At 54.2% G+C, this 27,925-nt stretch overlaps 13 protein-coding genes across 13 annotated transcripts; 7 read left to right on the top strand and 6 right to left on the bottom strand.

Annotated features, from left to right (window-relative positions):
• Positions 1–2,312: 2,312 nt before the first annotated feature.
• J4E78_003669 (uncharacterized protein) lies at positions 2,313–3,539 on the top strand (the record flags this gene model as incomplete). Its single annotated transcript, XM_049364306.1, has 3 exons — positions 2,313–2,328; positions 2,379–2,766; positions 2,888–3,539. The coding sequence occupies 3 exons, from the start codon at positions 2,313–2,315 to the stop codon at positions 3,537–3,539; spliced, it is 1,056 nt and encodes a 351-aa protein (XP_049223384.1).
• Positions 3,540–5,240: 1,701 nt separating this feature from the next.
• Positions 5,241–7,294, top strand: J4E78_003668 (uncharacterized protein; the record flags this gene model as incomplete). Its single annotated transcript, XM_049364305.1, has 5 exons — positions 5,241–5,247; positions 5,407–5,767; positions 5,821–6,878; positions 6,941–7,078; positions 7,134–7,294. The coding sequence occupies 5 exons, from the start codon at positions 5,241–5,243 to the stop codon at positions 7,292–7,294; spliced, it is 1,725 nt and encodes a 574-aa protein (XP_049223383.1).
• Positions 7,295–8,872: 1,578 nt separating this feature from the next.
• On the top strand, positions 8,873–11,043 carry J4E78_003667 (uncharacterized protein; the record flags this gene model as incomplete). The annotated part of the gene is made up of 3 exons (XM_049364304.1): positions 8,873–8,878; positions 9,113–9,223; positions 9,277–11,043. 3 exons carry the CDS (start codon positions 8,873–8,875, stop codon positions 11,041–11,043), a joined length of 1,884 nt encoding a protein of 627 aa, XP_049223382.1.
• A 580-nt stretch (positions 11,044–11,623) lies between these two features.
• On the top strand, positions 11,624–12,499 carry J4E78_003666 (uncharacterized protein; the record flags this gene model as incomplete). Its single annotated transcript, XM_049364303.1, has 3 exons — positions 11,624–11,627; positions 11,747–11,807; positions 11,869–12,499. The coding sequence occupies 3 exons, from the start codon at positions 11,624–11,626 to the stop codon at positions 12,497–12,499; spliced, it is 696 nt and encodes a 231-aa protein (XP_049223381.1).
• A 591-nt stretch (positions 12,500–13,090) lies between these two features.
• On the bottom strand, positions 13,091–13,666 carry J4E78_003665 (uncharacterized protein; the record flags this gene model as incomplete). Its single annotated transcript, XM_049364302.1, has 1 exon — positions 13,091–13,666. The coding sequence occupies one exon, from the start codon at positions 13,664–13,666 to the stop codon at positions 13,091–13,093; it is 576 nt and encodes a 191-aa protein (XP_049223380.1).
• A 2,049-nt stretch (positions 13,667–15,715) lies between these two features.
• On the bottom strand, positions 15,716–16,371 carry J4E78_003664 (uncharacterized protein; the record flags this gene model as incomplete). The annotated part of the gene is made up of 2 exons (XM_049364301.1): positions 15,716–15,814; positions 15,859–16,371. 2 exons carry the CDS (start codon positions 16,369–16,371, stop codon positions 15,716–15,718), a joined length of 612 nt encoding a protein of 203 aa, XP_049223379.1.
• Positions 16,372–16,400: 29 nt separating this feature from the next.
• J4E78_003663 (uncharacterized protein) lies at positions 16,401–17,036 on the bottom strand (the record flags this gene model as incomplete). Its single annotated transcript, XM_049364300.1, has 1 exon — positions 16,401–17,036. The coding sequence occupies one exon, from the start codon at positions 17,034–17,036 to the stop codon at positions 16,401–16,403; it is 636 nt and encodes a 211-aa protein (XP_049223378.1).
• Positions 17,037–17,591: 555 nt separating this feature from the next.
• On the top strand, positions 17,592–18,946 carry J4E78_003662 (uncharacterized protein; the record flags this gene model as incomplete). Its single annotated transcript, XM_049364299.1, has 3 exons — positions 17,592–17,664; positions 17,792–18,666; positions 18,716–18,946. 3 exons carry the CDS (start codon positions 17,592–17,594, stop codon positions 18,944–18,946), a joined length of 1,179 nt encoding a protein of 392 aa, XP_049223377.1.
• Positions 18,947–20,233: 1,287 nt separating this feature from the next.
• J4E78_003661 (uncharacterized protein) lies at positions 20,234–21,421 on the bottom strand (the record flags this gene model as incomplete). Its single annotated transcript, XM_049364298.1, has 1 exon — positions 20,234–21,421. One exon carries the CDS (start codon positions 21,419–21,421, stop codon positions 20,234–20,236), a length of 1,188 nt encoding a protein of 395 aa, XP_049223376.1.
• An 847-nt stretch (positions 21,422–22,268) lies between these two features.
• On the top strand, positions 22,269–23,035 carry J4E78_003660 (uncharacterized protein; the record flags this gene model as incomplete). Its single annotated transcript, XM_049364297.1, has 4 exons — positions 22,269–22,320; positions 22,367–22,385; positions 22,442–22,513; positions 22,588–23,035. The coding sequence occupies 4 exons, from the start codon at positions 22,269–22,271 to the stop codon at positions 23,033–23,035; spliced, it is 591 nt and encodes a 196-aa protein (XP_049223375.1).
• Positions 23,036–23,492: 457 nt separating this feature from the next.
• Positions 23,493–25,016, bottom strand: J4E78_003659 (uncharacterized protein; the record flags this gene model as incomplete). Its single annotated transcript, XM_049364296.1, has 2 exons — positions 23,493–24,827; positions 24,876–25,016. The coding sequence occupies 2 exons, from the start codon at positions 25,014–25,016 to the stop codon at positions 23,493–23,495; spliced, it is 1,476 nt and encodes a 491-aa protein (XP_049223374.1).
• Positions 25,017–26,042: 1,026 nt separating this feature from the next.
• Positions 26,043–27,267, top strand: MRI1 (S-methyl-5-thioribose-1-phosphate isomerase; the record flags this gene model as incomplete). The annotated part of the gene is made up of 2 exons (XM_049364295.1): positions 26,043–26,557; positions 26,604–27,267. The coding sequence occupies 2 exons, from the start codon at positions 26,043–26,045 to the stop codon at positions 27,265–27,267; spliced, it is 1,179 nt and encodes a 392-aa protein (XP_049223373.1).
• A 254-nt stretch (positions 27,268–27,521) lies between these two features.
• Positions 27,522–27,806, bottom strand: J4E78_003657 (uncharacterized protein; the record flags this gene model as incomplete). Its single annotated transcript, XM_049364294.1, has 2 exons — positions 27,522–27,698; positions 27,747–27,806. The coding sequence occupies 2 exons, from the start codon at positions 27,804–27,806 to the stop codon at positions 27,522–27,524; spliced, it is 237 nt and encodes a 78-aa protein (XP_049223372.1).
• Between the last annotated feature and the right edge of the window lie 119 nt (positions 27,807–27,925).

The raw sequence follows: 27,925 nt of genomic DNA, 5'->3' as shown, positions 1-27,925 counted from the left end.
GAGCTCTATAACTCTTTACTAGTAGTTCTCTTTTTAATGTATTGCTTGCTAAAATTGTAGTGCACAGCAAGGATTGCGCTTTCCAGGCACGCAAGCGATACCGTATCCCGTAACATTGGCCAATGCCGCATGGAGTAGATCCCTGTGTGCTTTCCCGCCCTTTGCCAATCGCCGTCGACCTATTAGGGCCTAACAATATCGAACGCACAGTTCCTGGACAAAGACGTGGCACGTCCCTCAACGCCCTCAATCCTGCACACGTGTGGCACAGCTCCCTGCGCAAATCACATGCGGCTCATCGAGCCACCACGCATAGGGTAGCGGCGCGCTCTTTTACGCATCTGGAACGTCGCTACCGACCCGTTATGAGCAATGTATCCAGCCCTAGCAATTACTTGACGTGGGTTTATTACAATGTTTCTACGTCCGTCCGGGAACTGTTGTCCACAGAGTTGCTATCATGTCATCAAACATCGATGATGCTTCTCTTGCCATCTATACAGTGTCAGGAGACCAATATCCGCTAGTAAACACATTCAGTACTGTCCCGCCGCTCACCACTCCCTTCACTTTCAACCCGACATGTACCGAAGGCACGAAGTTTCAGGACCCGGGTCAACCCAGCCGTGTCCACAACTTCATTCCCCTCTACTGTCAACCCGATACCACCATGACGCATAGCCCGGGCTCATGTGTTAGGGGCTATCAGATAAAGCAGATAGTCGAGTTCCGAACGCCGGATTGGACGTTGGGCGGATTAAGGGCATGGGGAGCTGCTTGTTGTAGAGAGTACGTGTGATCTTTTGGCTGTCGAGGCGATTACCTCGGATATACACCTGGCCTGGCCTTGACTGGGATTGCTCTTGCTAACACCCTCGATAGTGATTACATGGCAACGGCATCTGACGCAACAGAGTGTGTATCAGCCATAGATACGCCCATCACCGCGTATACCGTGGCAGACGCGACCTTGCCAACGAATGCCGCTGGGCAAGAAATACCCGAGAAACCCTCCATCATCTCCAGCGGCACGGTCATCATGCAACCGATGTTAGTCTACTGGCAAGAGTCAGATCTTGTTCACTTCGATTCCGACTACGCGTCTACACTGGCCTCGAAATTCGATATCGGTTTTACACCAACAGCAACAGTGGGTCCGGCAACAGAAAGACCAAGACAAACGACAGTATCACCGCAATCACACTCCACAAAAGGAACAGCGTCATTGCTAGATCAAACCCAAGCGCTCTCGGTAGCATCGTCACCAGATGCGTCAGCCTCCGAAGCACCGACTAGCCCCTCGAAACCAGGCCTCGGTACAGGCGCCAAAGCAGGCATAGGATCAGCCGCAGTCGTTGCAGCGATACTACTATTGGTCGCCATTGGATTTGTACTATATAAGAGATGGCTCCATAATAAGGCAGGACTAGACGGGAAAGCTGCTGAATTGAATGAACAGCCGGAGTTTTTGGATGCGGATCTGGTGCGTTGGAGAAGAGACAAAGGAATGGGGTCGTGAGTGCGGTTACTATGAATGCGTACGGATTATGTCTCAGAAGAGAGGGGATGCGATATTGCCAGCGAGACCATGCGGAAGGAGGTCGGCGGAGCTTCGCGAGGCGGGTTGAGATGAGGATGTGATGACATACAGGCGCACATAAATGATCCCACTTCTAGTCGCATCTTGCGCGTTTCGGAATATGGCCATGTTGATAGTTTATTACAGTGAGTTGCGACTCGATACTTGTCTTCCTTCATGTCTGCTCGGAACGTAGTTGCGTCATGTGATCGGGAGCCATGCCAACGTCCGCCTTGATATCAAAGCAACAGTAGCTCACCAACCACGTCACCAGGCCCATCGAACCATGCTTGCACCCACGTGAGACCATGAAAGGCGTCGAATAGCGTGGCATGCATCACCCGCAGACGTTTAGCGCGCTGATCTCCCGCGCGGCATGCGCATCTCCTGATTGGCTACTTTGATCCTACGCATTCGGCATTCTCATTTGCATAGACGTGAACCACAACAGGCGTCATGCTCTCCTCGCTGACCATTGTCTTGTTGAAGGTGCTGACTCTGCACACTATTTGGTGATATCGTCTACGTCATCACACGCCTAAACTAAACCGCATTGAGCGCACTACGAGACACCTTCTGAAAGCGCGAACGACATGGGCTGGAAGCCGTGGAAGCCGTGATACGTAGCTTCAAAACACGGCAATTTGAAGACAACCGCTTCATTTCCATAGCAGAGAAGCTTCCCCTACCCTTACGGCACAGCTGTCTTTCTTGTGATTTTCAGCTGCCCACCATGAACTACATCTCAAGTACAGCTCCCCAACTACCACAATCCCACCACCCCAAACTAACACACCAGACCTCGTAAACTCGGACGACATCATCAACCCCCTCATCGACAATGGATACCTCCCCCATCCGGTCATTCGCGTCGGTATCCGGCGCCAACTCGCCGACCGCCTCACGTCTATCGCCAACACATCCCTCCAAGCGAGCTATGAGTCCAAGATGAAATACGTGGAGCTACTCCGCGAACGACCCATTGCCATTGAGACCAAGACCGCGAATGAGCAGCATTATGAAGTGGGCACGAGTGTGCTGAAGGGTATGCTGGGCCCAAGGATGAAGTACTCGGCGTGTTTGTATGAGAAAGGTGGGGAGACGTTGGGGGAGGCGGAGGTGAGGATGATGGAGACGTATGTGCAGAGAGCGGGGTTGAAGGACGGGATGACGGTTTTGGATCTGGGGTGAGTTCGCGTCCTTTTCGTCCTCTCCTTCATGATTTCCGTGTCTTCTGAACCAGATCTCGAAGACGGCACATCACGGACATGAAATATCACGTGCCAATACTAACACCCCCAACCACAGTTGCGGCTGGGGCTCCCTCTCCCTCTACCTCGCCGAAATCTTCCCCAACAGCCGCATAACCGGCTTCTCCAACTCGCGCACCCAGAAACAACACATCGACTCCGTCGCCGCCTCCAAAGGCTTCAAGAACCTCACTGTCGTAACCGGCGACGTGGTAGACCATGAATTCGATCCTGAGGTCTACGACCGCGTCCTCTCCATCGAGCTCTTCGAGCACATGAAGAATTACTCTTTGTTGATGGCCAAAGTAAGCCGGGCCTTGAAACCAGGCGGCAAGCTCTTCGTGCACATCTTCGCGCACAAAGATACACCTTACGATTTTGAAGGCGGATGGATGACGGAGCATTTCTTCACGGGGGGTACCATGCCTTCTGCCGACCTTCTCCTCTTCTTCCAAGACGACCTCAAGATTAAGAGGCAGTGGTGGGTTAGCGGTATGCACTACAGCAAGACGTGTGAGGATTGGTTGACGACCATGTTGAGCAATAAAGAGAGTATTTGGAAGGGCCTTGTGGAGACGTATGGTGAGGAGGGGGCGTTGACGTGGTGGAATAGGTGGCAGGTTTTCTATCTTGCTTGTTCGGAGTTGTTTAGGTGGGATGGGGGCGATACGTGGGGGGTTAGTCATTATTTGTTTGAGAAGAAGGAGTAGGTTGGTGGAGGAGGGGAAGTTGGGCGTGGTTTGGGGGAGGATGGTAGGTGTGTAATGCTTAATTCCACTCTATACTACATCTTGATCGATGTATGCTGTTGTGATTCGCATAATTGGCTTTGAGTGTCTATTTTCATGGCGGTACTCTCGCTCTGCCCAGGTACTAGATGGCACTTGCTAGGTGGAATGTGCCGGATAAAGATACACGCCCTCACCACTTACCCCTCCCGAGGTCTCCAACAACATCACATCTTGACTTTCAAAATGCATACCCATCCTTCATTCCTTCTTACACCTATATCCATATACCTTAATACCCGTAAACCCAACCACCCCCAAGCCAGCGAATCCCCAAACCAAACCCTCCCCCTCAGGTCCTCCCAAAACCCACCAAATCAGCGTCCCAATCCAAATCAATAATCCCCACCCACAATGACCCTCCTCCCACTCCCATCCAAAATGCGCGCCGCACAACTCATCTCCTTCAACACCCCCTACGTCGTGCAAGAAATCCCTCTTCCAACCCCCCTCGCACCCCACGACCTCCTTATCAAAGTCGCCGTCGCCTCCCTCTGTCACACAGACTTCATGGTCTCTTCAGGCGCAATGGGCACACCACTTCCCTGCACCGGGTCCCACGAGGGCGCAGGCACCGTCGTCGCAACCGGGCCCTCCGTGTCGCAGTCGCAGTTTACCGTCGGCGACCGCGTGATGGCGGGTATTCTGTACGACGCCTGCGGTACGTGTCATGAGTGTACAGGAGGATTAGATGGATATGGATCGGCAGCTCCGCAGTATTGTCAAAACACTGGGGGCTTTCTTGGTATAACGACACATGGGTTTTTCGCCGAGTACGCAAAGGTTGATGCGAGACAGACGGCTAGGTTACCGAGGAATGTTTCTTTTCTTACTGCGGCGCCGCTGGCTTGTGCGGGCGTGACGGTGTATCGCGGGATTGTGTTATCGGGCGTGGGGAAGGGGGAGTGGATTGCTGTTGTGGGTAGTGGAGGGGGGTTGGGCCATCTTGGAGTGAAGTTTGCGAAGGCAATGGGCGTGAATGTTGTTGGGATTGATGCGAGGGATGAGGGGTTGGAACTAACGCGGCTGTGTGGTGCGGATGTTACTATTGATGCTAGGATTGGGATGGAAGAGGTTATCAAGGCTGTAAGGGCTTGTACGGGGAATGAGGGGGTTAAGGCTACGCTGAATGTTAGTGATGCGAAAGAGTCGGCGGCCTTGGCTTGTGCGGTTACGAAGATGCATGGGACGATGATACAGCTTGCGCAGCCGGATGGTGTGGTTATCCCGTTCCATGAACTCATTTTGAGGGATATCAGGGTGAGGGGGTCGGCTGTTGCTAACCTGAGTGAGGCGCGGGACATGCTGGATTTGGTTGCTGAGCATGGCATTACGGTGCAGACGAGTTCGTTCCAGGGGCTGGACGAGATTGAGAAGTTGGTAGAGCTGGCGCATAGCGGGAAGATGAAGGGAAAAGGTGTTGTCATCATGGATCAAGAGCAGATTGAGAAGGAGAATAACGTCAGATCGGCGTTGTAGGGAGATGCATGGCCAGTACCCCTCATGCTTACACTGTACATTGTAGACGTCGTAGATGCGCTTGTCTTGGAACCGTCATACCTGGGTATTCTCATCAGGAGGAGTCGCGGCACGACAAGGGCCGAAAACGTTGGAGAAGGGTAGATGTGGGGTCTTCTCCGCAATGTGGGGAACGACACCTTCACGCATGTCAACTAGCGTTTCGGCTCCCATGTCTTCACCCAGCCGAGAAGGCTTGTTCCTGCAGGATACATTAATAACGAAATATCGTGGAAGTCTGGGTCTAGTCTTTGCAACACACATCTTACAGTTTTCACAATGACACCATCACCAATGTACATCGACCGGGAATACCAGTCCACACATTTCAACCTCTTCAAAGACTCTATCACCGTTCCGCTCAAGTCCGTGCTGCCACCTGGTGTTGACCGAAATGCATTTGACAAGGCCATCGCGAAATACAAGGGCGTTGTGGGTGATGCGCAAGTGTATTCAGGTGATGCATTGACGGAATATATCGATCCGTATGAGTTGCATGAGGCGGAGGGAACTCGCAAGATGCCCAGCGCAGCCGTGCGACCGAAAGACATCCAGGAATTACGAAACGTGTTAAAGATATCGAACGAGTTCGGCATTCCAGTATGGACGTTCTCACGAGGAAAGAATCTCGGGTGAGTTCATTCCCACGTACAAACCAGCTACAAGTCATCTGACCACCGAATAGATACGGCGGACCAGCCCCTCGCGTAACCGGCTGCGTAGCCCTCGACCTCCACCGCATGGACAAGATCATCGAAGTAAACTCCGAATACGCCTACGCCGTCGTCGAACCGGGCGTCACCTTCACGGATCTCTACGACTACTGCGTCAAGAACAAGCTCAACGTCTGGCCCTCAGTGCCCTCTCTCGGATGGGGCTCAGTCATTGGAAACACAATCGATCGCGGCACAGGCTTCACACCCACAGGGACGCACCACCAACACATCGCCGGCGTGGAAGCCATGCTGGCAAATGGCGAACTCGTCCGAACAGGCCAGTTCGCCATGTCCAACTCGCCATCCGCACACCTCTCGAAGTTCTCGTTCGGACCCAGCATCGAAGGCCTATTTTTGCAGTCCAATCTCGGTATCGTGACTAAACTAGGCATCTGGCTCACACCCGCACCCCAAGCCTTCATGTCCTGCTCGTTCGACATGCCGGATTTCGAAGACGTGGAAACGATTGTCGATATCTTCGGGCCGTTGCGACGAGATGGTCTGCTTCCCAACACCGTCTATGTGTCCAATGTGACGGAGTGGCTGGGCATGATGGGCCCGAGAGAAGACTTCTGGCCACACGACACTTCGATACCGGATTGGAGGATCAAGGAGTTGCAGAAGCAGTTTGATCTGGGTTATTGGAACGCCAAATTCGGCCTGTATGGTGCGAGAGATGTGATTCAAGCGCATTTTGACGAGCTGAAGAAGATTATTGGGAAGAAAGCGCCGAAGGGACGGTTGGTTGGGAAGATCTTTTCTGCGCCGGATGGAGAGACGTTGGATCCTACATCTGTTCCTGAGATGGATGGTGGGTTCTTCGTTGGTATACCGACGCTCTGGTCGCTTCCTATGGTGAAGTTCCGCCTGCCAAAGTCCGGGGGTGGCATTGGTGCGCACTACGACTACAGCCCTATCATACCGTCCAAGGGCAAAGAGATTCTTGACTGGGTCAAGACGGCGAAGAAGATCTGCGAGGCGGATAACTTTGATCTGTTCTGCGACTTCTTTATGCATGAGCGCCATGGTAGGACTTCCCTGCTTGACACTGGGTGGTGGTATGCAATGTTGACTGACATCTCCGACTAGTAATCTTCGTCAACATGTTCACGTTTGACAAGACAAACGCGACGCATCGGAAAGCGGTGCAGAACATCTTTGATGGCCTGTTTGAGGCGGGGAAGAAGAGGGGATACAGCAAGTATCGCAGCCATGTCAACACCATGGGTACGTCTTTGGTCTTCTTGGAAGTAGCCGTGCGCAGTCGCTGATTTCTATCCAGATCGTGTCGCATCGCTGTACGATTTCAACGATCATGCGTATCGAAGATTCGTCGAGACGATCAAAGACGCCGTCGATCCTAATGGTATACTGTCGCCTGGTAAGCAGGGTATCTGGCCAAAGCGGTTCCGGGGGGACGAGGTGTCAAAGGCGCATCTATGAGGCGCGGTATTGGTGTAGATGTCGAAGGCGGAAGCGCAGAACTGGATCTGTGCATTGTTGCTTGAGCTTGGAGAAAGAAGCCTCGAAATGCATCTGTGCAGGCATATCAGCTAGCCAGCTTAGTCCAGTATTCAACATGTCATGATGACACGTCGTGGTGTTGCCCTGAGATTGTGCTCATCGATGGCTGATTCAACGAGATGCGGTCGACCACGAAACGTAAACGAGGGCAAACCCATAGCAGCCGAAGGAGTGTTCCAGCTCCAAGCCCGATCAGCGGGAGCTGCCTTGGAAAATCGTCAAGACACAGCGTCCGCTGCACATCAGAGCTCAGGTCGTCACAACAATCAACACAGAATGCGAACTGACAAAAGATGTATGTCCAATTATAGTCCTACACATCCACAGAAGAATATGGGTAGGGTGGAGAAGACACGGCTCTGCTAAAAACCAATATTAATCTCCCACAGAGAGAAAAGTTGCTTCCTGGCCATGAAGACGAGCCAGGGAGCAGGCAAGAGTGGGGTAGTAGCATACAACGCGCACAGCAGCGACGACCCTCAGAACGACAAACATTGATCATTCGGTGTCGAGCACGTGCCGCAAGCTGTGCACCGCGAGGTTGTTGATGAGCAGAAGAACGAGCCAGAGCTTGGTTTTACGTGTTGAAGAATTAGCCCGCTCGGACCCCTGTCTTTGTCAGCATTCGCTTGGCGCTGCCCGCGCGCCTGAAAAGCTCGTCGCAGCTCGGCCTCAGCTTTCCTTCCATATTCACAAAATCACAATGGACGATTAATCAACGGCTATACTGAGCTCTTCATCTCTATAGTTGTCATATTTGCGTCACTAGAACAATACCTGGCACTTTTAGGCTTTTTGCTACGATTTCTATGTTGCTTGAAGCCACCTGCGTGACCATACATTCTTTTGAACAGTGCGGAGAGTTTGAACGTGCTATTTGCGTGTATTTCGCGTATGCCTGTGTACTTTTGACTAGGTGGGAAGATTCCTTCTCTAGAGTACCAGGGAGCTGACGACGGCAATGTCTGTCAGCCTTGGATCGTATCTGCGGCAACGAAGACGGCGGCCTCGGCCTTACCAAAACCAGATCGGCAGCGTCTACGAGTCGCGCCACCACGCCTGCACGTCGTTCATGCGCTGTCGTAAGCTGTTCCACGCCCATCGGGTTGGGAGGACGATGATGTACTTTTGGGCGGAGGGCAGCAAGCTCAGACAGGGGCATGATGCCGTATATAGACCAAAAACGCAGGGTTCTGGAGCTTGTGCGGATGCCATGTGTGAAGTGGAACGGATGCATTACTCGTCATCGCGCGTGTCAACTAAGGGCCCTACGAGCTCCCCTTTCTGTGCTCATGTTTTGCTTTGCGATGGACTTGTTCATTCTCTGGTAATCTTAGCTACGCGCCCTCTTGCCGTCCGTCCTGCCCCCTTTCCCCGCGCGTATTGCTCTCGTGCACGTTCTGCCGCTCCCCGATCTTCAACCTCCGCCCGAACCGCTTCCTCCTTCCAGACTGGACGACATGGCGTCGGCTCTGAACAAACGCCAGCAGGCGCGTAATGAGCGTGCGCTGCAGGATCTCATCAAGACGGTCCCTGGCAACGGGACATGCGCAGACTGTGGCGCGCGGAATCCAGGTACGTAGTGCAGGCGCATCCCGTTGGGCTCTCAGGATGCTAACCAGGTTATACAGGATGGGCAAGCTGGAGTGTAAGTCTCCCCATACCATGAAGCTAAACCGTACCCCTCTACGAACCCATCGTCCCTCGACCGTAAGCCCAAACTGACGTGTGCTGTAGCTGGGCATCTTCCTGTGCATGCGATGCGCGGCCCTCCATCGGAAACTGGGAACGCACATCTCCAAGGTCAAGTCCTTGAGTATGGACAAGTGGGACAATGCGCAAGTAGACGTAAGACCTGTTAGACCTCCGCGGTTCATGTCGGATTGCTGACACCTGTGTAGAACATGAAGCGCATTGGCAATCTCGAGTCGAACAAGACGTATAATCCGCGCAACGTCAAGCCCTCCATACCCATCGATATCGACGAAGTAGACAGTGCCATGGAGAGATACATACGGGCAAAATACGAGCAGAGAATCTACTTGGATGCTTCGCGACCGGGCACGCGACAGAACACAGGCAGCACGAGCTCTGAGGACCGGCCACCGCCATTACCGCCGAAGCCCACCGGCCGCTTTGGATTTGGATTGCGAAAGGCCTCCACGACACGGGATCTCACTCCTCCGCTGTCACCAGGTCTGGGAGGGTTCAGTCAACACGATCAGTCGCCGCCACGCATCAACAAGCCTTCTAGGGTGTTCGGCTCTAACATACACACTTCTGGTGATGGCTTGGACTCGAAACTTACAACTCTCCGGGATATGGGCTTCCCAGACGACAAGCGCAACGCCACGGTGTTGAAGGGGCTGAATGGGAATTTGGACCGGGCAGTGGAGGCGTTGATTCGACTTGGAGAGCAGGATCCTGGGCGGTCGAGAGGAAGCACACCCACACCGGCTTCGCAGCCTGCGTCCAATGGCATTTCGTTCGACACGATCAGCACCGCACCCCCTACCGCGTCTTCTACGAACCCTTTCGATGCATTGGACGCTCCCGCGCAGGCTCCTCAACAGCAACCCCAACTCGCTCCTCTTCAGACCCAGCAAACGTCCTACAATCCATTTCTCCAACAAGCGCCCCAGGGATATGCTCAGCAACAGGCGCCTCAAGGATACGTCCAGCAACAGGTGCCCCAGCAACAGCAACAGCAAAATTTCGGCTATCAACAAAACCCATGGGATCAACAGCAGCAGAGCCTCGAACAGACGTTTCAAGGCATGCAGATATCGCAACAGCAACCTCAACAACCCTTATTCCCGAACCGAACTGGAGGCTACGCTGATTCAACACCCTCGTCTTTCGCTCAAACGAACCCGTACAATCAGTCGTTTACTCCGCCACCGATGCCGCAAATACCCGAACAATACAGCGCCTTCTTCGCACCGCAACAGCCACAGCCACAGTATCAGTCCATGTCCAATCCCTCAAGCCCAGGAAATCCGTTCTTGAGATCTTCGAAAAGCCAGATGTTTACTCCGACCAATCTGGCAAGTTCAAATCCATTTGGGCAACCAACGATGCAACAGCAACAGATGTCTCAGCCGATGTCTGCTCCGCCGCAGCAGCAGATGCCGAACCCTTGGTCGCAGCAAATGCAACAACAACAACAGCAGCAGCAGCAGCAGCAACAACAGCCACAGCAACAGCAACAGCCGCAGTATAACCACGTCTCAACTCCCCAATCGGCGAACCCGTGGCAGACCCAACAATCAGGCTTCCAAAACCAGGATCCACAACAGAATTATCAGAACCAGCAGCAGAGTTTCCAGAACCAACAGGCACTATACCAACAGCAAAGCTCCAATCCCTTCGACAAGAACGCCTCGATCCTCTCGCTATACAACCAGCCTCAGCAGGCTCCTCAGCAAGCGCAGCAGCAACAAGCGCAGCCAGCGCCTATGCAAGCTTCAACGCCTACTGCACAAGTACCTGGACGTGCGAATCCGTTTGGTAGCATGACCGGCGCACCACAAGGACAAGCACTATCCGCCGCACAAACGCCCGGCCTGAGACATGTCAGCAACGAGAGCGTGGACTTTTCTGGATTAATGAGTGGACGGCATTCTCCTGACGCATTCGCCGGCCTAAGTTCGAGCTTCAGGCGGTAGATATGATTGGTAATGCGTCGCCTCTTCCTTGTACGGAGCCCTATGAGGAGATCCTTTTCTTTGTTGATACTTTTGGTCCGGAGGGATTGTGCGGTTGGATATGATTGGAGAGATGGCTTGGAGAAATGGTTTGGAGGCATTGGAAGGCTGAGATTGAGGGGGGGTTGATCGAGGTTTGTTGTATGATACCTAGCTAGGACGTGCGCTGCATCGGCTTAACACTAATTATTATTCCATTCTATGTACCTAACGATGTCTCCAACTGAAACGATGCAGACGAAACCTTGAATCCCTGCGATGCGTCCGTGTATAGCACATGATCTGCAGGAATACCCAAGCACATGGTTTCAGGGTTGCTTTTTCACGTGCAAACGTGAAGCTACTGTGGCTAGACCTCTCGCGTCTACGTCATTGCTCCGACCCGCGTACCTGTCCCTGAACTTCGCACCACTATACCCACAACTTACACCCTACATCCTCACCTACCTGAAGTCTGCTAGCTGCCTCGATCGCCTTCCCAACACTCAATCTAAACAATACTCTCGAGCTCGAATTCCAATCTCCGAAACCAGCCAACATCATGGGTGAGATACACAGCAGCCTAGCGATAACATCCAACTAACACCACGCAGCTCCCCAACCAGACTACTGTATGCGCACACAAACCTTTACCTCCTACCCGAAAGCTCATACAACACCATAGACAAAACCCTCGAGGTCGACTCAAAAGCTTCCCAACAGCAAATCCGCGATGCCTACAAAAAGTACCACCTCACCTACCCACAAACCTTTCTCTCCGCTCAACCTCTAATACTCCCCCCACAGAGCAGCGCTAAAGCACCACCCCGACCGCGTCCCCTCCGACTCCCCCGAGCGCGCAAGCCGCACAAAGCGCTTCCAGCAAATCAACGACGCCTACTACACGCTCTCAGACGCGACACGGCGCCGCGACTACGACGCCGCACGCACCTACAATAGTTTCACGGGCAGTACCGCGACACCGGACTCTGATTTCGAAGAAGACGTCCCAGGAAATGCGGGTGCGGGCGCAGGCACAGGCGGCGGCTTCGCCCAAGGCTTCCCCTGGTCCGCCTTTGGTTTCGGCAGCGCACCCGCCGGCAACACAGAGGAATCCCACAACCGGTTCTCTGAAGAGCAATTCGGTGGTATCTTCGAGGAGATGCTTAGGGAAGAGGGGATGGCGGATCAGGACGCGCATCCGACGTCAAAGTTTTGGAGTATAGTCGGCGGGTTGAGTGGAGGGGCTATGGGGTTTATTGTGGCCAACTTCCCGGGGATGGTTGCGGGGGCGGTCGCGGGGAATAGACTCGGGGCTGTGAGGGATACGAAGGGGAAGAGTGTTTATGCGGTGTTTCAGGAGATGCCGCAGGCGGATAAGGCGAGGTTGTTGAGTGGGTTGGCGGCGAAGGTTTTTGCTAATGTGGTTTCTGGGTGAGCGGGGATGAGGGGGATGGGTTGTGTGGACTGTATGAGTGACGATATCCTTGGAGTTGTTTCGGGTGCTTTTTCACTGTTGGTTTAGATTGGATAATCTACTAAACGAACTTTACAGGCTTGATGATAGTAATCAGGTGCACGCATGGTGAGTAGTGAGGTATACAAAGAGCAAGTTTTGATTTGCATCTGAACGCCAGGTAGGGCCAAGCCTACGCAAAGGAGGGATATCTCTAACGGTAAAAAAAAAGAAAGCTAAACAAGCCGTAACGGAAAAGAACAGGAGAAAACGTCGTCAAACGTCCCCCACATCGCGCCGTCGTAACGTCGTGCAATAAGAAAAAGCCCAAGGAGCATAACAAAAAGTACCGCCTTTTTCCCCCATCACAGCCCCTTCCAATACTCCCACTTCCTCGCCATCTCTTCACTCATAATCTGCGGCAAAGCCTGTTGTTGCAGAGGATCACTCCTCTGCCCCTCATGTCACCAATCACTTCCCCCTCTTGTCAGATTCCCAACCACCCTCGTAATAGTAAGGACGTTCTCGACCGTTCCTAGAAGAGGAAGCTCGAGTCAGCTCCTCTTCAACTCTTTACATGAACTTGCTTGCCATACTCGCCAGACTAGCCAGACCGCCGATGCCAGAAGAGACGCTCTGCATGTCGATGTTGCCGAGACCGGCCATCATGCCTCCGCCGCCGTTACTCGGGGCGCTCCGGGTGTTGGAGTAGTCGTAGCCTTGGCTGCCGTAGTAGCCGCCGCTGCTGCTGGCACCCCTGGTATTGTAGTTGGTGTTGGTGTGCCCTGAGCCAGCGTACCCGCCTCTCGCACCCGGCCCCCCCATCTCAGGTAGGTTGACGCCGAACTGACGGGCGAGTTTGTGCAAGACGCCGCCGGAGACGAGGGGCATGATGACCATGAAGAAGACTTTGTAGGGGTGGCGTTGGGCGTAGCGCCAGATTTCGCGGAGGAAGTGTTGCAGTTTCTTGTACAGGTGTTGCATGTAGCTGTCGCGGGGTGAGCGCTTGTAGCGCGACGTGGAGCTGTGGTGGCGCGACGACGCCGAGTACGACGACGAGGCGTAGCCAGGGCGGTATCCGGATGAGGAGCGTCGCGAGGGTGAGCCCCCTGTTGAGAAGGGGTTCCAGGAGCTGCTGCCGTAGCCCATGGTGGTGGGGCGTGGGGTGTGGGTGTGGGTTGAGGAGGGGAGGAGTAGTGTTGGTTTAGGGTGTATGGAGGCTGAAAGGGGTGTTGTTGGTACTCCGAGGCTTGATGTTGATGAGCGACGGGATGAATGCGCGCGAGCGACAGAAGCCGGGATGCGGTGGTGTAAAGTGTATTGATCCGCCCAGCGCATTCAGCGCAAGATGCTGTTGATCTGCGGAAATGAGGTCTAGCGACAACAACGACTCTATGACTGTGAGTCTTGAAGCCAGCGCAACAGTATCCAGTGGACTAGAAGAGAGCTGTCGCAAACACACAACCGGTGAAGGGATGTGGGTCTCTTGGGCTTCAATCGCCTCCTCTTTTGCCTCACTTCAGCTCAGGTTTTCCCTGCTTCCTTGACCCTGCCTTGGCCTGATGCGCGCGCGCGCCCTACTAGCCAACTAAATTCGAGGCTATAGCAACCCAACTTTCTCACACTATGACAACACAGGCCACCGTGCGCAACGACGACTCCGACGGGGAAACGTGGGTAAAATGAGTCAAGGACTAGTAAGGAACACGTCGACGGGTAGAAAAAGACCACAAAAGATGGCACGGTTGGGGAATTCGCTGATGAGGGAAGGAACTTTGGCCAGCTTAAAGATGTGCGCGAACTTGTGGAGCAAGCAGAGGAATGATCGTCGCAGACTAACTGACCGCTTTTTGGTGGTTGGGCGTGCCGGCGTAGCCCTGCAGGTACCGCCACCCACTGCACCTCCGATTTATGCCGTCTCAGATCCCACTTGTGCACTGTGCGATGATGTGCGTGAACCATGAAAATCACGGAGATTATTCGTCTCTACGCGAGACGAGTGCAACACAGGTGACCAGAACTTCTTTCATCAATATTGGTTATTCTTTGATGGCTACCCGTGACTTTTGACGTGATCGCGATCGAAACAGCCGTTATGCAACGGCCGTTGTGCGCGTACCCTTGTCGCATAAGTGTCTAGAAAACCGTTGCAAGTGTTCGAGACCGCAGATGCAGCTGCAAGATGCAGATGCAGCACACGCAATATGGCATTCAACAAATCGTGCTAAGGGCTGGATTGAGGGGACAGACCCGTTCCTGCATGCGCTCCTTGCCCAGTTCGAGACACGTTTGACTGATTAAGAGTCAGATCGAATGACTGTTATCGAACAACACACCTCAGTGGAGCAAGCAATACATATATTTATCAGTACAACAGGAATATCAAGGGCCCACTACATACGTGGCCGTCTTCGAGGCCACTATCTTGTATGCAATGTCTACGAAAGCAAGAATCAATTGGATCAGAAGTGTCAGATTGGAGAGCGGGGGATTTGTGCCATGTACAACTACATCGAGATGCTTCAACCTTTCTTCCTACTTTTACCGCTCTTCCGCCGCCTCTCAGCTCCATGGCCACTTCCTCTAGCAGCTTCCTGAGGTTGAGCTGGAGTAGCAGAGCTTGTTGCTTGCGCAGCCAAAGCCGGGTCCGACTGGCTGACATGGCTACGTGCTGCAGGTGCCGCTCGTTGAAGCGATGCCGATGCAGCAGCAGGGACAGGAACACGTCGTGGCACTGATGTGTAGCTAGCTTCAGACACGGCCGAACTTACACTCCGTGTATATTGCGGTTGAGGCGAAGTCGGTGATGTAGAGGATGTAGGACTGAAGTTGTGGTACTGGTAGGGCTCCACAGGGAACGGAACAAGCCCGGCGGATTGAATAGAAGACGATCTTGTGCGTGACCCGTGTGGGAGATCAGCCTCGTATGCAGCCTGTCGAGAGGATATAGAACGACCTTGCCGTGGAGGGGTGGTGGGACGGTAATCAACCACAGACTCTGGGAACGCGCCGAGCATTTCGCGAGGAAAGCTGGCGTGCGATGGCGAAGGGATGTAGTGACTAGCATCAGACGCGGAACGGGACGCTGGACGTGGAGATTCCCGTTCCCGTTCCAGGCTACCCTGGTAAGCATTGATGGGCGCATACATAGGCTGTCCATCTGGGCCAGGTATGACGAAGCCGGGTGGCGGTGCACGGCTATCTGTGGTTGATACAGTAGATGTACGTTTGCGACTGCTGGGCTTCTCCTTCGACTTTGATCCAAAGAGCGAACTTCGCTTCTGATCTTTCTTCGATCTGGAGGAACTGCCGTGCTTGCTAATTGCATCGTCTCTGACCACATTTGCAGGGTCGTTGGGGTAGTAAGCACTGCTCGGTCGAGACTGGGCTTCAGGGCGAACATCCGTCGTCCTTGGGCCAAGAAATCGTGCATGATACGCGTCTAGCTCCTCTGCAGTAAGCTGCACATCGGTATAGCCTGCTGCTCTTTGTATGCGAATCTTGTCGAGTACTCGACGGAAAAGTATCTCCTCATATTCGGCCGAATTGTAGTTGCTGCCCATACTACCAGGATATTCGTCGTAACGCTGTTGATGACCATGGTCCTGGTATGTTGCCTCACCCAAAGCTGCTGCCCTGCCCTCCCAGGCACTAATATCCATATCATTAAAGTAAAGCTCATCCGGATTGATGCTCTTGCCGTTCAAAGCCGGCTGAAACGCCTGATCTAATACAACGCCACCCTTCTCATCGTCGCTATCCAATTCTTGAAACCTATGCACGTCGTTCTGTCCCCCCTCGTAGTATCTCCCCACACCCGACGAGCCCCCTGGTGGTCTTCCCCAGCGGGGCATAGTGTAAGGAGGAGTTCGCGGCCGACCACCTAGACCGCCTCCTCGGAAAAAGCTGACTCGATGGGCTTGTCCAAAAATGCAGCGTGGCCCACGACGGTGACGCCAGTTGCGCCGATGAGCCAGAGAACAGTGGAAAAGGGCGAGGCCCAGAGTCCGAGGGGAATCGCAATGACGAAGAGCGTAGTGTACAGCTGCGAGGTGCTCGCGCGCCAGCTACCGAGCTGGAGATCATTGCCCTCTAGCTTGCCGATTCCAAACATACCACCGACCACAAGGATGATGACAAAGAGTAGCATCAAGTTGGTGAGCAGGCTGTAGATGCTGAGCATGACGAAGACAGCGGCATAGTTGCTCGAGAAGTAGCCCAAGTTGTAGTTGACCCTGCTCTGAACCTCGCTGAAGTTGGCGGGCTTGGAGATGCGCTTGAAGTCGAAGAACTCGGAGATGGGTCGCAGGTTGGCGAATCGCGACGAGACTGAAGTGGAGCGGATGCTGTCGAAGCGTCCGCCCAAGTTCATCCGGGATGTCAGGGCATCGATGGGGATGCTGAAGCGAGACATGACGGAAGGCGTGTGGGTCGTGATTTCGGGGGGTGGTGTTTGTTGACGCTGGTCGGGGGTAATGAGGGTCTGCTGTTGTTCTTCGAGATCTTTAGGGGAAGTCATGGTCAGTTCAGCTGCTGATAGTGGTGGAAGTCGAGGGAAGGCTGGAGATGTGTCCTCTAGAGGGGAGGGAGGTGGAATTGTATGTAGTAGATGGCTGCCTTACGTAGATGGGAAAGAGTCGCGAGAGAGTGAATGCGCTGACGCGGCTGAAGTGAGTGTAGATGGAGTGCAAGTCGAGTTGTTGAGGAGGTTGCGTGTCGCTGACCGTATGGGAACTTTTGTTGGCCCCTGCCGCGAATCCCGTAGTTCAGGGTCGCGCCTGCCCACAGCCACAGCCACACGCTCAGCCGCGTCTCACATGCAAGTCGTGAAGAGGCCACATTTTTGATTCAATTGCAGAGACTTGGAGTGAAAGCGGAGAGTGACTGCACCGTGAAGAGAGCCTCTTTATCGCGCAGGCCTGCTACACCTGTGTCCCGTCTCCAGCGGTCAGACTAATTGGGCCACGTTCCGTCACTCGAGCGGGCTCGCGGCACTACTGGACATCTGGCGGCACAAGCCTGCAGCCTCCCTATCACTTGCTCGCAGACCAGCCAAACTTCATCCACCCCAGCCATGAGATCTCACGCGTTGCTCGCATTGGTCTTGTGCCTCTTTGCAGCATTCGCCGCTGCCTGGACCAAAGAGGGTGCGTATTCCAATTGCATGGCGTCTTCAAGTGCATGCTTGCGGCCACATATGCGCCTTCCCCACATGCATTTCCCCAGCTCCAGCTCATGTGCAACTGCGAGCTACTTGCTGACAGCGCACTGCAGACCACGAAATCTTCCGCATCCGTGACGAAGTCGCCAAAGCAGACGGCGCCAACATCACGTTTTACGATCTCCTCGGCGTCAAGCCCAGCGCGTCCCAAGACCAATTGACCAAGGCCCTCCGCAAGAAGTCGCGCGAACTCCACCCGGACAAGGCCCGCAAGAACTTTGTCACCGAATATGCGAAGACCAACCCAGCGGGAAAGAAGCCGTCCAAGAAGGAGACCGACGCGCACCTGAAGAAGGTCACCGCCGCCTACCAGCGTCTCTCGGTCGTGGGAAAGCTGCTCAAGGGCCCTGAGCGCGAGCGTTACGATCACTTCCTGAGGAACGGTTTCCCAGCATGGAGGGGCTCAGGCTACTACTACGAGCGCTTCCGCCCTGGCCTCGGTTCCGTCATCTTTGGTCTACTTGTCGTTCTCGGTGGAGGCTTCCACTACTTCGCCCTGGTCATGGGATGGAAGCGCCGCAGGGACTACGCCGAGAGGTTCGTCCGCCAGGCGCGCAAGACTGCTTGGGGTGACGAGAGCGGTCTCCAGGGCATTCCTGGAGTTGACGCCGGCGCCGCACCTGTGAATGCCCAGCAGTTCGAGAACGAAACCCCCGAAGAGACCCCTGAGGAGGTTGGCCCACGCAACCGTCGCGAGCGACGCGCCATGGAGAAGGATGCGAAGAAACCCAAGAAGGCACAAGCTGCCAAGAAGGCGCGCGACGATGGCATCAGCACCCCAGTCGAGGCAGAGGTCATCTCCGGTCCCCAGGGAGCCAAGAAGCGTATCGTCTCTGAGAACGGCAAGATTCTGGTCGTTGACTCCGTCGGCAATGTCTTTTTGGAAGTCGAGAACGAGGATGGCATGAAGGGCGAATACCTTGTCGACGTACGTATATCCATATCCCCAACACAGTGCATTCACTAACAACGTCCAGCCCGATGAGGAGCCCCAGCCCACCATCTACGACACCCTCCTATTCAAGCTCCCCATGTTCGCCTACAACCAAACCGCCGGACGCATCCTCGGAAAGAAGGAATTGCTTGACAAGCCACTGGTCGAGACATCCAACCTGACTGAAGAAGAGGCCGCCATCCAGAACGCCACCGCGCCCAACCTCAATGGCGAAGCGAGGAAACGCAAGGCCATGGCCAAGAAGGCAAGGTAGCCGTATGCACACACACACTACAACGCCGTAGCGTTGGCAAAATTTAGCATCGATGTTTGGTGGTAGATAGACAAAAAGGGTACTGGACTATGCATTTGTGTAAGATATAGATGAACTATAACACGTCAACCTAGGGAAAAAGTGAACACCTTTGGGTCTACATTGATGTTAACACACCCACTTTGCATGTGCTCATGTTAATGTAGTCTGCAGACCTGTTTAGGTTTTTCCTTGTATGAGGTGATAAGGTGTGCTTCGCATCAAAACTGGCTTTTGACACTGTCAACACCCCTTGCTTCCCTATTCTCTCGTCCGTGATCTGGGTGATGCTACCCGTACTAACCGTGCATCCACACAGCTAAACGGAATACGCATTAGCAAAGCACACGATGTACACACCGGGACGTCATATCGCATGTTGTACTCCACAAACTCCGCACGATAGCCCCAGCGCCAGCGCTACGCAGTACCGGCTGTACCGTATCACACATTCACACGCCGCTTCCTTCGTTCCTCATCACCACTGTCACCACACTGAACCAACACCTCGGTCGCTTTCTTGCTTAATAGTACTTCATTATGGGGTCTAATATGCAAAATCTCCATCTACAATAGTAGATACCACTCTCTCTTCGCTCGAAACGTGCCAAAGCTAAACGACTTGGGACCAATGCACGCTCCCCTTCGCAGATTCTTTGAACGCCTGTCTAACTCCAGTAATAACGGAGGAGCTTCACTACCCTACATTCGTAACAAGAGAAACCATGATAATAAAAGAAGAGAAGATAGTAAAAGACCGCAGATTGAGTGAACTCGGCGAACGAATCCGCCGACAGTACCACAGAGTCGAATGGCAATGCGGAAAAACGAAGAAGAAAAGCCAAACCCGGCATAATGTTGGTATCACAAGCTTGCGGCCGTGAATCCCAAAAGCAAGAAAACGAGAAAAAATCGTGCACACGCGAAAACGGGGCATGCATGAGCAAAGAGGATATTCAACAAGACAAGACACCGCTCTTTTCTGGCTTCTTCCTTTCCTCTCTCTCTTTCTCTGACTTTCAACAACAACAACCTCGAGAACGCGTTTTTGCCATTCCGGTCTTATCGCACAACTCATACCCGGTAGTAATCTTCTATTATGGATAGAGTGCTCGCAGACACGGCTCTAGCGCTCGCCATCACACCCAGCTTATACTCGAACCGATAACCGGCCGTCGAGCTGCTTTTCAGCGAACAAGTTCCTGCGCTCACGACACGCTGCTTTGCGGGCTGCTGTTCAAGATCCAACTAGAATCGTTCTCTGGATCCGTTGCCGTGGTTTTCAAAGAGGTCGTCTAGGTATCCACTCGGCGTGCGGCCACCAGGCACAGTTGTGCCACCCGGTACATTGAGCGATAATTGGCTGACGGTGTTGTTGTCCTGGCCGTAGACGGGGCTTCTTGTGGTGCCGGGTTGGTGGCCGAGGGTTGCGACGCTGTTGCGGTTGTAATTGGACAGGCCGTCTCGTGATGGTGGGGCGCGGGCGTAGCCTCCTCGCGATGGAGGGAGTGACGGCGATTCTGGTGGCGACATGCCGGATCTCGCGCTGAAACGGTTTCCGGGTGTGGAGAGGGAGAGGGCAGAAAGATTGTTGGGGTTCTGGCTGCCAATGTGCATTTGTGGTGATCCGGCTGCGGGTGCTGCGTTGCCAGAAGCGTAGTATCCCGCGGGCAGGTAGGTGGAGGATCGGTTGCCTGCTACGTGGACTGAATCTCGCATACCGGCTGCGCCACCTGCGGTTGGGGAGAAGAAGAGAGACGATTGCGATTGCTGTGCTGTATTGGCAGCCGCGCCCTTGAAGGCCTTGTTTGACTTGCCAATGGGGGCGGCGTTTAGGTGATCCAGGGACATGGTCGAACTTGCTCCTACTACATTGTACATTCCCCGTTTCTTGCCAGGCACTGCTGACATGGCCTTGATATCAGCGAGGTTTTGGGCCATGGCCGCCCGCTTCACGGAACGATGCAACGACCACGCAACGAGACCGCGCCACGCCAGCACTGCCGCACCGAAAAAGGCGAGGATAGCACCAACACATATGAAGACAGTTCCATCGGGGAGATCCGACTTCTGCATAAAGGCAGCACCGGCTGTGTCGGGAACCTTGATGTCTGGGATACCGATACCAGCCAGTGTTGGCGCGCCTACCAGGTTGAAGACACTTGTGGACCCTGTCTGGGCGGCGGCGCTGGTGGGCGCATCTGCAGTGGTTGCCGCCTCGGTGGTTTCCGTGGTGGCGGCTTGTGATGTGGCAGCAGTCTCGTCAGCGTTCGTTGTCGCTGCTTGTGTGGTCTCGGCGGCGGAGGTCTCGGCTGTGTTCGTCGCCGCGTCGCCTCCTGGCGCGACGGTGTTGAGGTCGGGTGCGTTCTCGATCTGGGCGAGGACTGTGGGTGCGACTACGAGCAGCAGCCCCACGAAGCCGACGGAAGGCCGCATCGTGGTTGTGGTGTATAGGTGTGTGCGGAGGTAGGGTTGCCGTTGGGCAGTCTTCGAAAGGGCTCAGGAGACCCGGTGTTCAAGGCTCGTGTACTCCAACAGACGTGTTTCAGGAGTGGTTTGGTGAAAGAAAAGCAATGAAACGACGAGGGGCGGCAGTCGCTGGGGATATCGATAGGACAGAGAAGCGCCGAAACGAGTGACGGGGAACGAGAGGAAATGCTGATGGTGGAGTGCAAGACGGATACGGGGTCAGGGTAACAAGGGGCGGAGTCGAGGACCCGCTGGGCAAATACGCGCAGTCTGAGCGCCCCGTTCGCGTGATGTGTGGGTGGCCGCAGACTAGCGATGGGGATTTATCGAAAATCGAAAAGCGTAGTAATGGAAACTGGTGCTTTCTTCGCGGTGATCGAGTCGTCCGCGTGTCAGGCCTCTTCAGAGCAGCCGACTGTTGACGTCTGCACCTCGTTGCTGGCTCAGGGATGCAGGAAAAACACGGCCTGTATGCAGGGCCAGCGTTGACAGATCCTCCTACCAGGAACGCTGCTGCTATTCTGGGACCTGCGTGACCCGAGGTCGTGTTTAGGGCTTAGCGCAGCCGCCGTTCCTCCAATCGGCGCTTTGGCCTCCGACGACTTTGAATGTCTTGGCATCAAAAAGTTGCCCGCGTTATCGATAGCAAAAGTGGTATGCGAACATTCACCACCACGACACGACCCCAATCCCGACCCTGCGCAAGCTATCGCGACGAACCAGCCAGATCGCCTGCCGCGCAGAAAGCTTTAGAGGGTCTTCATATATCGACGGAGCTCGCGCGCAAACGGAAAAGTCCTAGCACTCAGCAGATATGGGAGTCCAGAAGAAAACGCGCAAGTTTGCGCAAACCAAGAGGATAGTCGGTATGGTCAGCATATGCTCTGGATGAGCTTCTACTAACGTCTGTAGGCCAACGAGATGCACGACTGTATGCGACTACGCGCTCCACTACCATTCGCTCCAGAAGCACTAACACCACACCAGCAAGAAGAACCAAATGGCCGGCGAGCTAGAAGCAAAGAAGAAAGAGGAAGAAAACAAGGCAAAGCGAGAAATGTAAGCCCACTACATGGAGACAACGCGTTTTCGCCCAGTCAACAACTTCGGCTCTCAACTAACACCCCATCCAGCCCCCAAGTCTCCTCCGCCCTCTTCTTCCAAGCCAACACCGCCCTCGGCCCCCCCTACTCCGTCCTCGTCGACACAAACTTCCTCTCGCACACCGTGCACGCCAAACTCGAGCTCGACAAAGCGCTCATGGACCTTCTCTACGCCAAAGCCACACCCATAATAACCACCTGCGTAATGGCGGAGCTCGAGAAACTCGGTCCAAAATACCGCATCGCGCTGCGCATAGCGCGCGACGAGCGCTGGCAGCGGCTCAAGTGCGAGCACAAGGGCACGTATGCCGACGACTGTATTGTGGATCGCGTGCAGAAGCATAGGATTTATCTGGTTGCGACGAATGATCGGGATCTTAAGAGGAGGATTAGGAAGATTCCTGGTGTGCCCATTGTGAGTGTGGCGAAGGGGAAGTATGTTATTGAGAGGTTGCCGGATGTGCCGGATAGTCATTAGATGGGGATGCGCGTAGGGCCAAAATGGGTTGTCTGCATAGCGAATGGCGTTTGGGGAATGTTAGGTAGGTAGTTTTATTCAGAGAAGCATTTGGGAGTCATAATGACGAAAGGCATACATTAGACCCGGCGTGTTGTGTCTGATTCAAAGGTTACAGGTGCAGAAATGGATGGCACGTGTAAAAACCGCATATCGTGAGCAAAATTTGGCTTCAGTGTTCAGGGGTTCGTGATGTAGTAATTGTTGACAGTCTATATGAGTTCAGATACAGCGTCCCGCATGGCGTCCGCCAACCGGACCCTTCTCATCTACCCATCATCTCAACATCTATAGGTCAGACGCCTACCCAATGCAAACAACCAACTCGCTCCACAATGCCGAACGCTCCACAAGAAGAAGGGGAAGAAGAGAAAGGATAAGTAAGAGGTATGGAGAAAGGCGTCATGAGAAGATGCTCCTAGTACACAGAGCAGCTAGTCTGAGCCCTCGTAAGAGCCTGCGTAAACATAGTCTGCATAGCCATGTAATGGAAGATGATACCTCCCAGCACAGCAACATGCCAGATGTTGTGCGAGCAGCCCACGTAATCGAAAAGGCCGGGGAAGAAGCGCTCAGGTGTCTTGCTCGCGTACAGTAACGCACCGGTAACGTATACAAGTAGACTCTTAGTGATGGGCGCGTAAAAGTACTGCGCCCACTCGAGGCCACGGGTGTAGGCGAGCTGGCCAAAAGGCAAGAAGCCAGTCAGGGCGAGGGAGCAGTAGAACAGGACGCGGAACCAGGCCATGTCGGCTCGGTTGAAGGTTGGGTGCCAGGGTAGGATGACGCCGCCGATGCCGAGCAGTGCTGTTATGCACATGTATGACCAGCGCGAGACAGGCTCGCAGTAGAAAGCCGCGTATTCGGTCGTCATGATGGATGCGGCGACGAGGAGAGAAATGCCCGTGTAGTCTACGCAGGCGAAGCGCTCGAGCAGCGTTTGGTGCGAGATGCTGTTCATGGTGTGCCAGATGGTCGAGCAGGCCAGACACTTGCATGCCGCAAAGAAGAAGACTGCTGCTATGAAGATATCGGCTTTGGTCGACATGCTGAAGTTGGTGCTCGAAGGATAGAAGTAAAAGGCAATGGCGAGCACCATGATGAATCCGAGAAGGTGTGTCCAGATATTAATCAGCTCGTTGTGCAGGCCGAAGATGGATCGGACGCAAGCCCACTTTCCTTCTTGGAAGCGGTAGCCCTTGAGGATGTGTGGGTTGACTCGCCATGGCTCGGGCAGGTCGTCGTAGCGTATCAGGCCGTGTGCCTTTGCTCGCTCTAGGGCTTGTTGCACAGCGTGCTCAACTCGGAGTTCGATCGTTTCACGCGCGCGTCGTGCCTTGTCGAGACCGCCGTCTACCACGCCCTTTGCAATTTCAATTCCCTCGTCCATCTTTCTCCGACCTTCCTCATAGACTTCTTGCGCATAGGAGCCGATGGATCCGTCTCTTATAGCATATGCGCGCGTCTCAAACTCGGTCAGGTAGTTGTCCATGAGCACTATTCCTTCCAGGACTTTCTCCCCGAATGTCTCCTTCCGTTCCATTGCATCTTTGTATCGTCCCTCCAAGGTCTCGACGAAGACAGAAGCCTGCCGCCGTCCAGCCTCGATTGCGCCGTCGGACATTTTCGAGCAGGATTCGCGGACGGCGAGCAGTGTGTTGTATGCGTATTCAACTCCGGCATCGTATTTGAGGTGGCCATAGTCTTCCAGAAAGTCCATGCGGCAGTTAAGTTCGACGAGAAAGTTACGAAGCTGCCGTTGTTAGCAGACTGTTGAGCGCATGCACCCTATATAACTTACCAAGACCTGGAAGTTCTCTGCTTCCTGCATGCAGGGGCGTGTGTGCCATGAGTGTCGTCTTTGGCGTTGCGCAGGCCGCTGGGAAGCCATTGTGCCGTAGCCTCGGTACGAGGGCTGTATGGGCTCTTCCTGGGAGGCCATGACTGCGGTGCTTACCCCAACGCTCGAGTTGGAGCGCGGCATGAGGGGCATCGTTATATAACTGGCGCAAAGCTGCGCGGGGTTGTTCGAGGCGTGGCGATTTCTCTCGTCTGACCTTCCAATCGATTTCGGGCCCAAACTACGAGGGTCCAGTAAGGCACGGCGAGGTAAGGCGATGTAGGATGCGGCGATTGGTTGGTCTGCGCATGTGCACAGTAATGTTCTCTGGCTGGGTGGCTTGCGCTGCGTGTGGTGTTGGGGAAGATAAATAGTGAGGATGTGGGTCTTTTTCTCCGCCTATCGGGAAGAACTAGAGACGGGCGTGGTTACCGAAAACGTCTTGGTTGGACAACACAGTTCTTATGCGACGAACAACTAGGGATATCTAGAGGGTGAGCGGAAGCGGAGGTGCGGAGGAGCAATTGGGCGCAGAGGGCCGTAGGTATATGCGTGAAGTCCGAGTGTTGGCGTCGTCATGGGACAACCGCGGTCAATTCACTGCCGGTTCCTTGCAGCTGACGGACCCTTTTTTTGCGGCTCTCGTAGGGCTGCAATGCGGTACTTTCGAGTGAAGATGAAAGGCTTCCTTGCAGAATTCATGTGCGCCTCCTTTAATACAGACCGTTACTCGATGCATGTGGATTATCAATACCGGCCAGCTCATGTTGGTCTGGCTAGAACAGCGAGGCCGTGGCCTATACCGGCAGGTGCGTTGCTTGGTGGCTGGAGCTAGCCTTGGCACCGAGCCACACGTGGCTAAATTTCGTCATTGCGTGCCGTCATGCCGAAGCGTCGAGAGTTGGGGATCGTGGAGTAGCAGCGATGCATCGATGCCAGGCGGTGGGCCGTGTATGTTTTGTCCGGGTATGTCGTGTAACCTAGATGAGGCCGCACGCATGCCTGGGTTCAGCGGCTCCCACGTGTTAGCGTCAGGGCCCGCGATGGGGCTGTTGACACCCAACGCTCACCATCCAGAAATTTTCTGCCACGCATTCAAGTGACACACCATTCTACGAATCCTTCAAAATGGTACTCCAGGCGATTAAATACTCACGCGGCCAGCTCGAGATTCTGGACCAGTTGAAATTACCGCATGCCGAAGAATATGACCACATCTACTCCAGCACTGATGCATGGCACGCCATCAAGGAGATGCGGACGCGAGGTGCACCAGCCATCGCCATAGTCGCTGCCCTCGCCCTCGCAGTCGAACTCACCAACATGAAGCTCTCATCGGTAGCTGAGGAGGTCGAGATCTTCATTACAGAAAAGCTGGACTACCTTGTGACCAGCCGACCAACTGCCGTCAACCTTGCAGATGCAGCAGGCAAACTTCGAAAGATTACCAAGGAAGCTGCTGCTAGTGAGGGAGCGAGTGGAGAGGCCGTGAGAGATGCATACGTGGCTGCTGCGGAAAAGATGCTGGTTGATGATGTGAGCGACAACGAGAGCATCGGCAAGCATGGCGCAGAGTGGATAGTCAAGAACACCGAGGCAGGAAAGAAGGGACCTGTGAGCATGATGACACACTGCAACACAGGGTTCGTACCATTCTGCATCAACAACATCCAGCGGCTAATCCTACAGGTCCCTCGCAACTGCTGGATATGGCACAGCGCTTGGTGTGATCCGCTCACTGCACGGCAATGGATCTTTGAAGCACGCTTTCTGTTCTGAGACACGACCTTACAACCAGGGCTCTAGGCTGACTGCGTTCGAATTGGTTCACGACAAGATACCGGCAACTCTCATCACTGACTCCATGGCGGCAGCGCTACTCCGACTTCGCGGTGAGAGCGAGAACATCGCGGGTATCGTGGTTGGAGCCGACCGGGTGGCTGCGAACGGTGACACCGCCAACAAAATTGGAACTTATTCATTGGCCATTCTTGCAAAGCATCACGGTGTCAAGTTCCTCGTTGCCGCACCAAGAACTACCATCGACCTGAAGACCAAATCGGGAGCCGACATTGTCATCGAAGAACGCCCCGGACAGGAAGTGACACTTGTCAAGGGACCTAGACATGATGGCGTTACATTGGATCTGGGTGTTGTCGAAACTATCAGCATTGCGGCAAATGGTATCGGTGTGTGGAACCCAGCCTTCGATGTCACGCCTGCGGAGCTCATTGATGGCATCATCACCGAGGTAGGCGTGGTTGAGAAGGACAGTAATGGTGTATTCCATTTGGACGAGGTCTTCAAGACGCAGGGGTCCGAAGTAAAGCCCTCAACTGTCGGTGGCTTATAGACAAGTTTTTAGGATATTTGGAAGCGCCAATCGTCCTTCCACTTCATCAATCCATCCTTGGAACTGTCCCTTCTGCTAAGAGCACATTATGTATGCTTATGTCCTGCCTCGCCAACGACGTCCAAATTGCTCGTGAAACTCGTGTCCGTCGGTCATGTTGCCCGTACGTCATGTGGCGGCTTTCTCATATCTCAAGAAAGTATATCCGAGCGTATGTCGCATACATCTTATGGCAGGCGCATTCTGGGTAGACATTATGAAGAGCCCTTTTCTTCGCTCGAAGGCTTCTCGTCCTCTTCCGGAGTATTTTTTAGCTCCTGCTCAGCCTTCTCAGCCTGGGCCAAAAGCGCCTCGATCTGCTTTTCGATGGAATCGAGGTGGTTCTCCAAGGCGGCGGCGGTCTGTTCGCCTCGCTGCAGGTCCTTGAACGCCTACCAGAGCTGTTAACACTCAGAACAGAGGGACTTGCGCAAACTTACTTGGGCGAGTTCGGCCTGTGACTGCGGACCAGCGCCGGTTCCGTTCTGGGCATCCGACATTGTGGAGATGGTGCAGGAAGTCGTGAATGGCGGGCGCCCGTTGCCGAGGAGGCAAGCGCGTCCTCGAAGATGACGACTGACGGACCTTAGCGCGAACCTACCCATGGATCTCCAGGGCT

This window comes from Alternaria triticimaculans (genome assembly GCF_023758025.1).
Source record: "Alternaria triticimaculans strain BMP 0046 chromosome Unknown scaffold_4, whole genome shotgun sequence".
NCBI classification, from domain to species: domain Eukaryota; kingdom Fungi; phylum Ascomycota; class Dothideomycetes; order Pleosporales; family Pleosporaceae; genus Alternaria; species Alternaria triticimaculans.
This window is presented reverse-complemented; position numbering and strand designations above follow the sequence as displayed.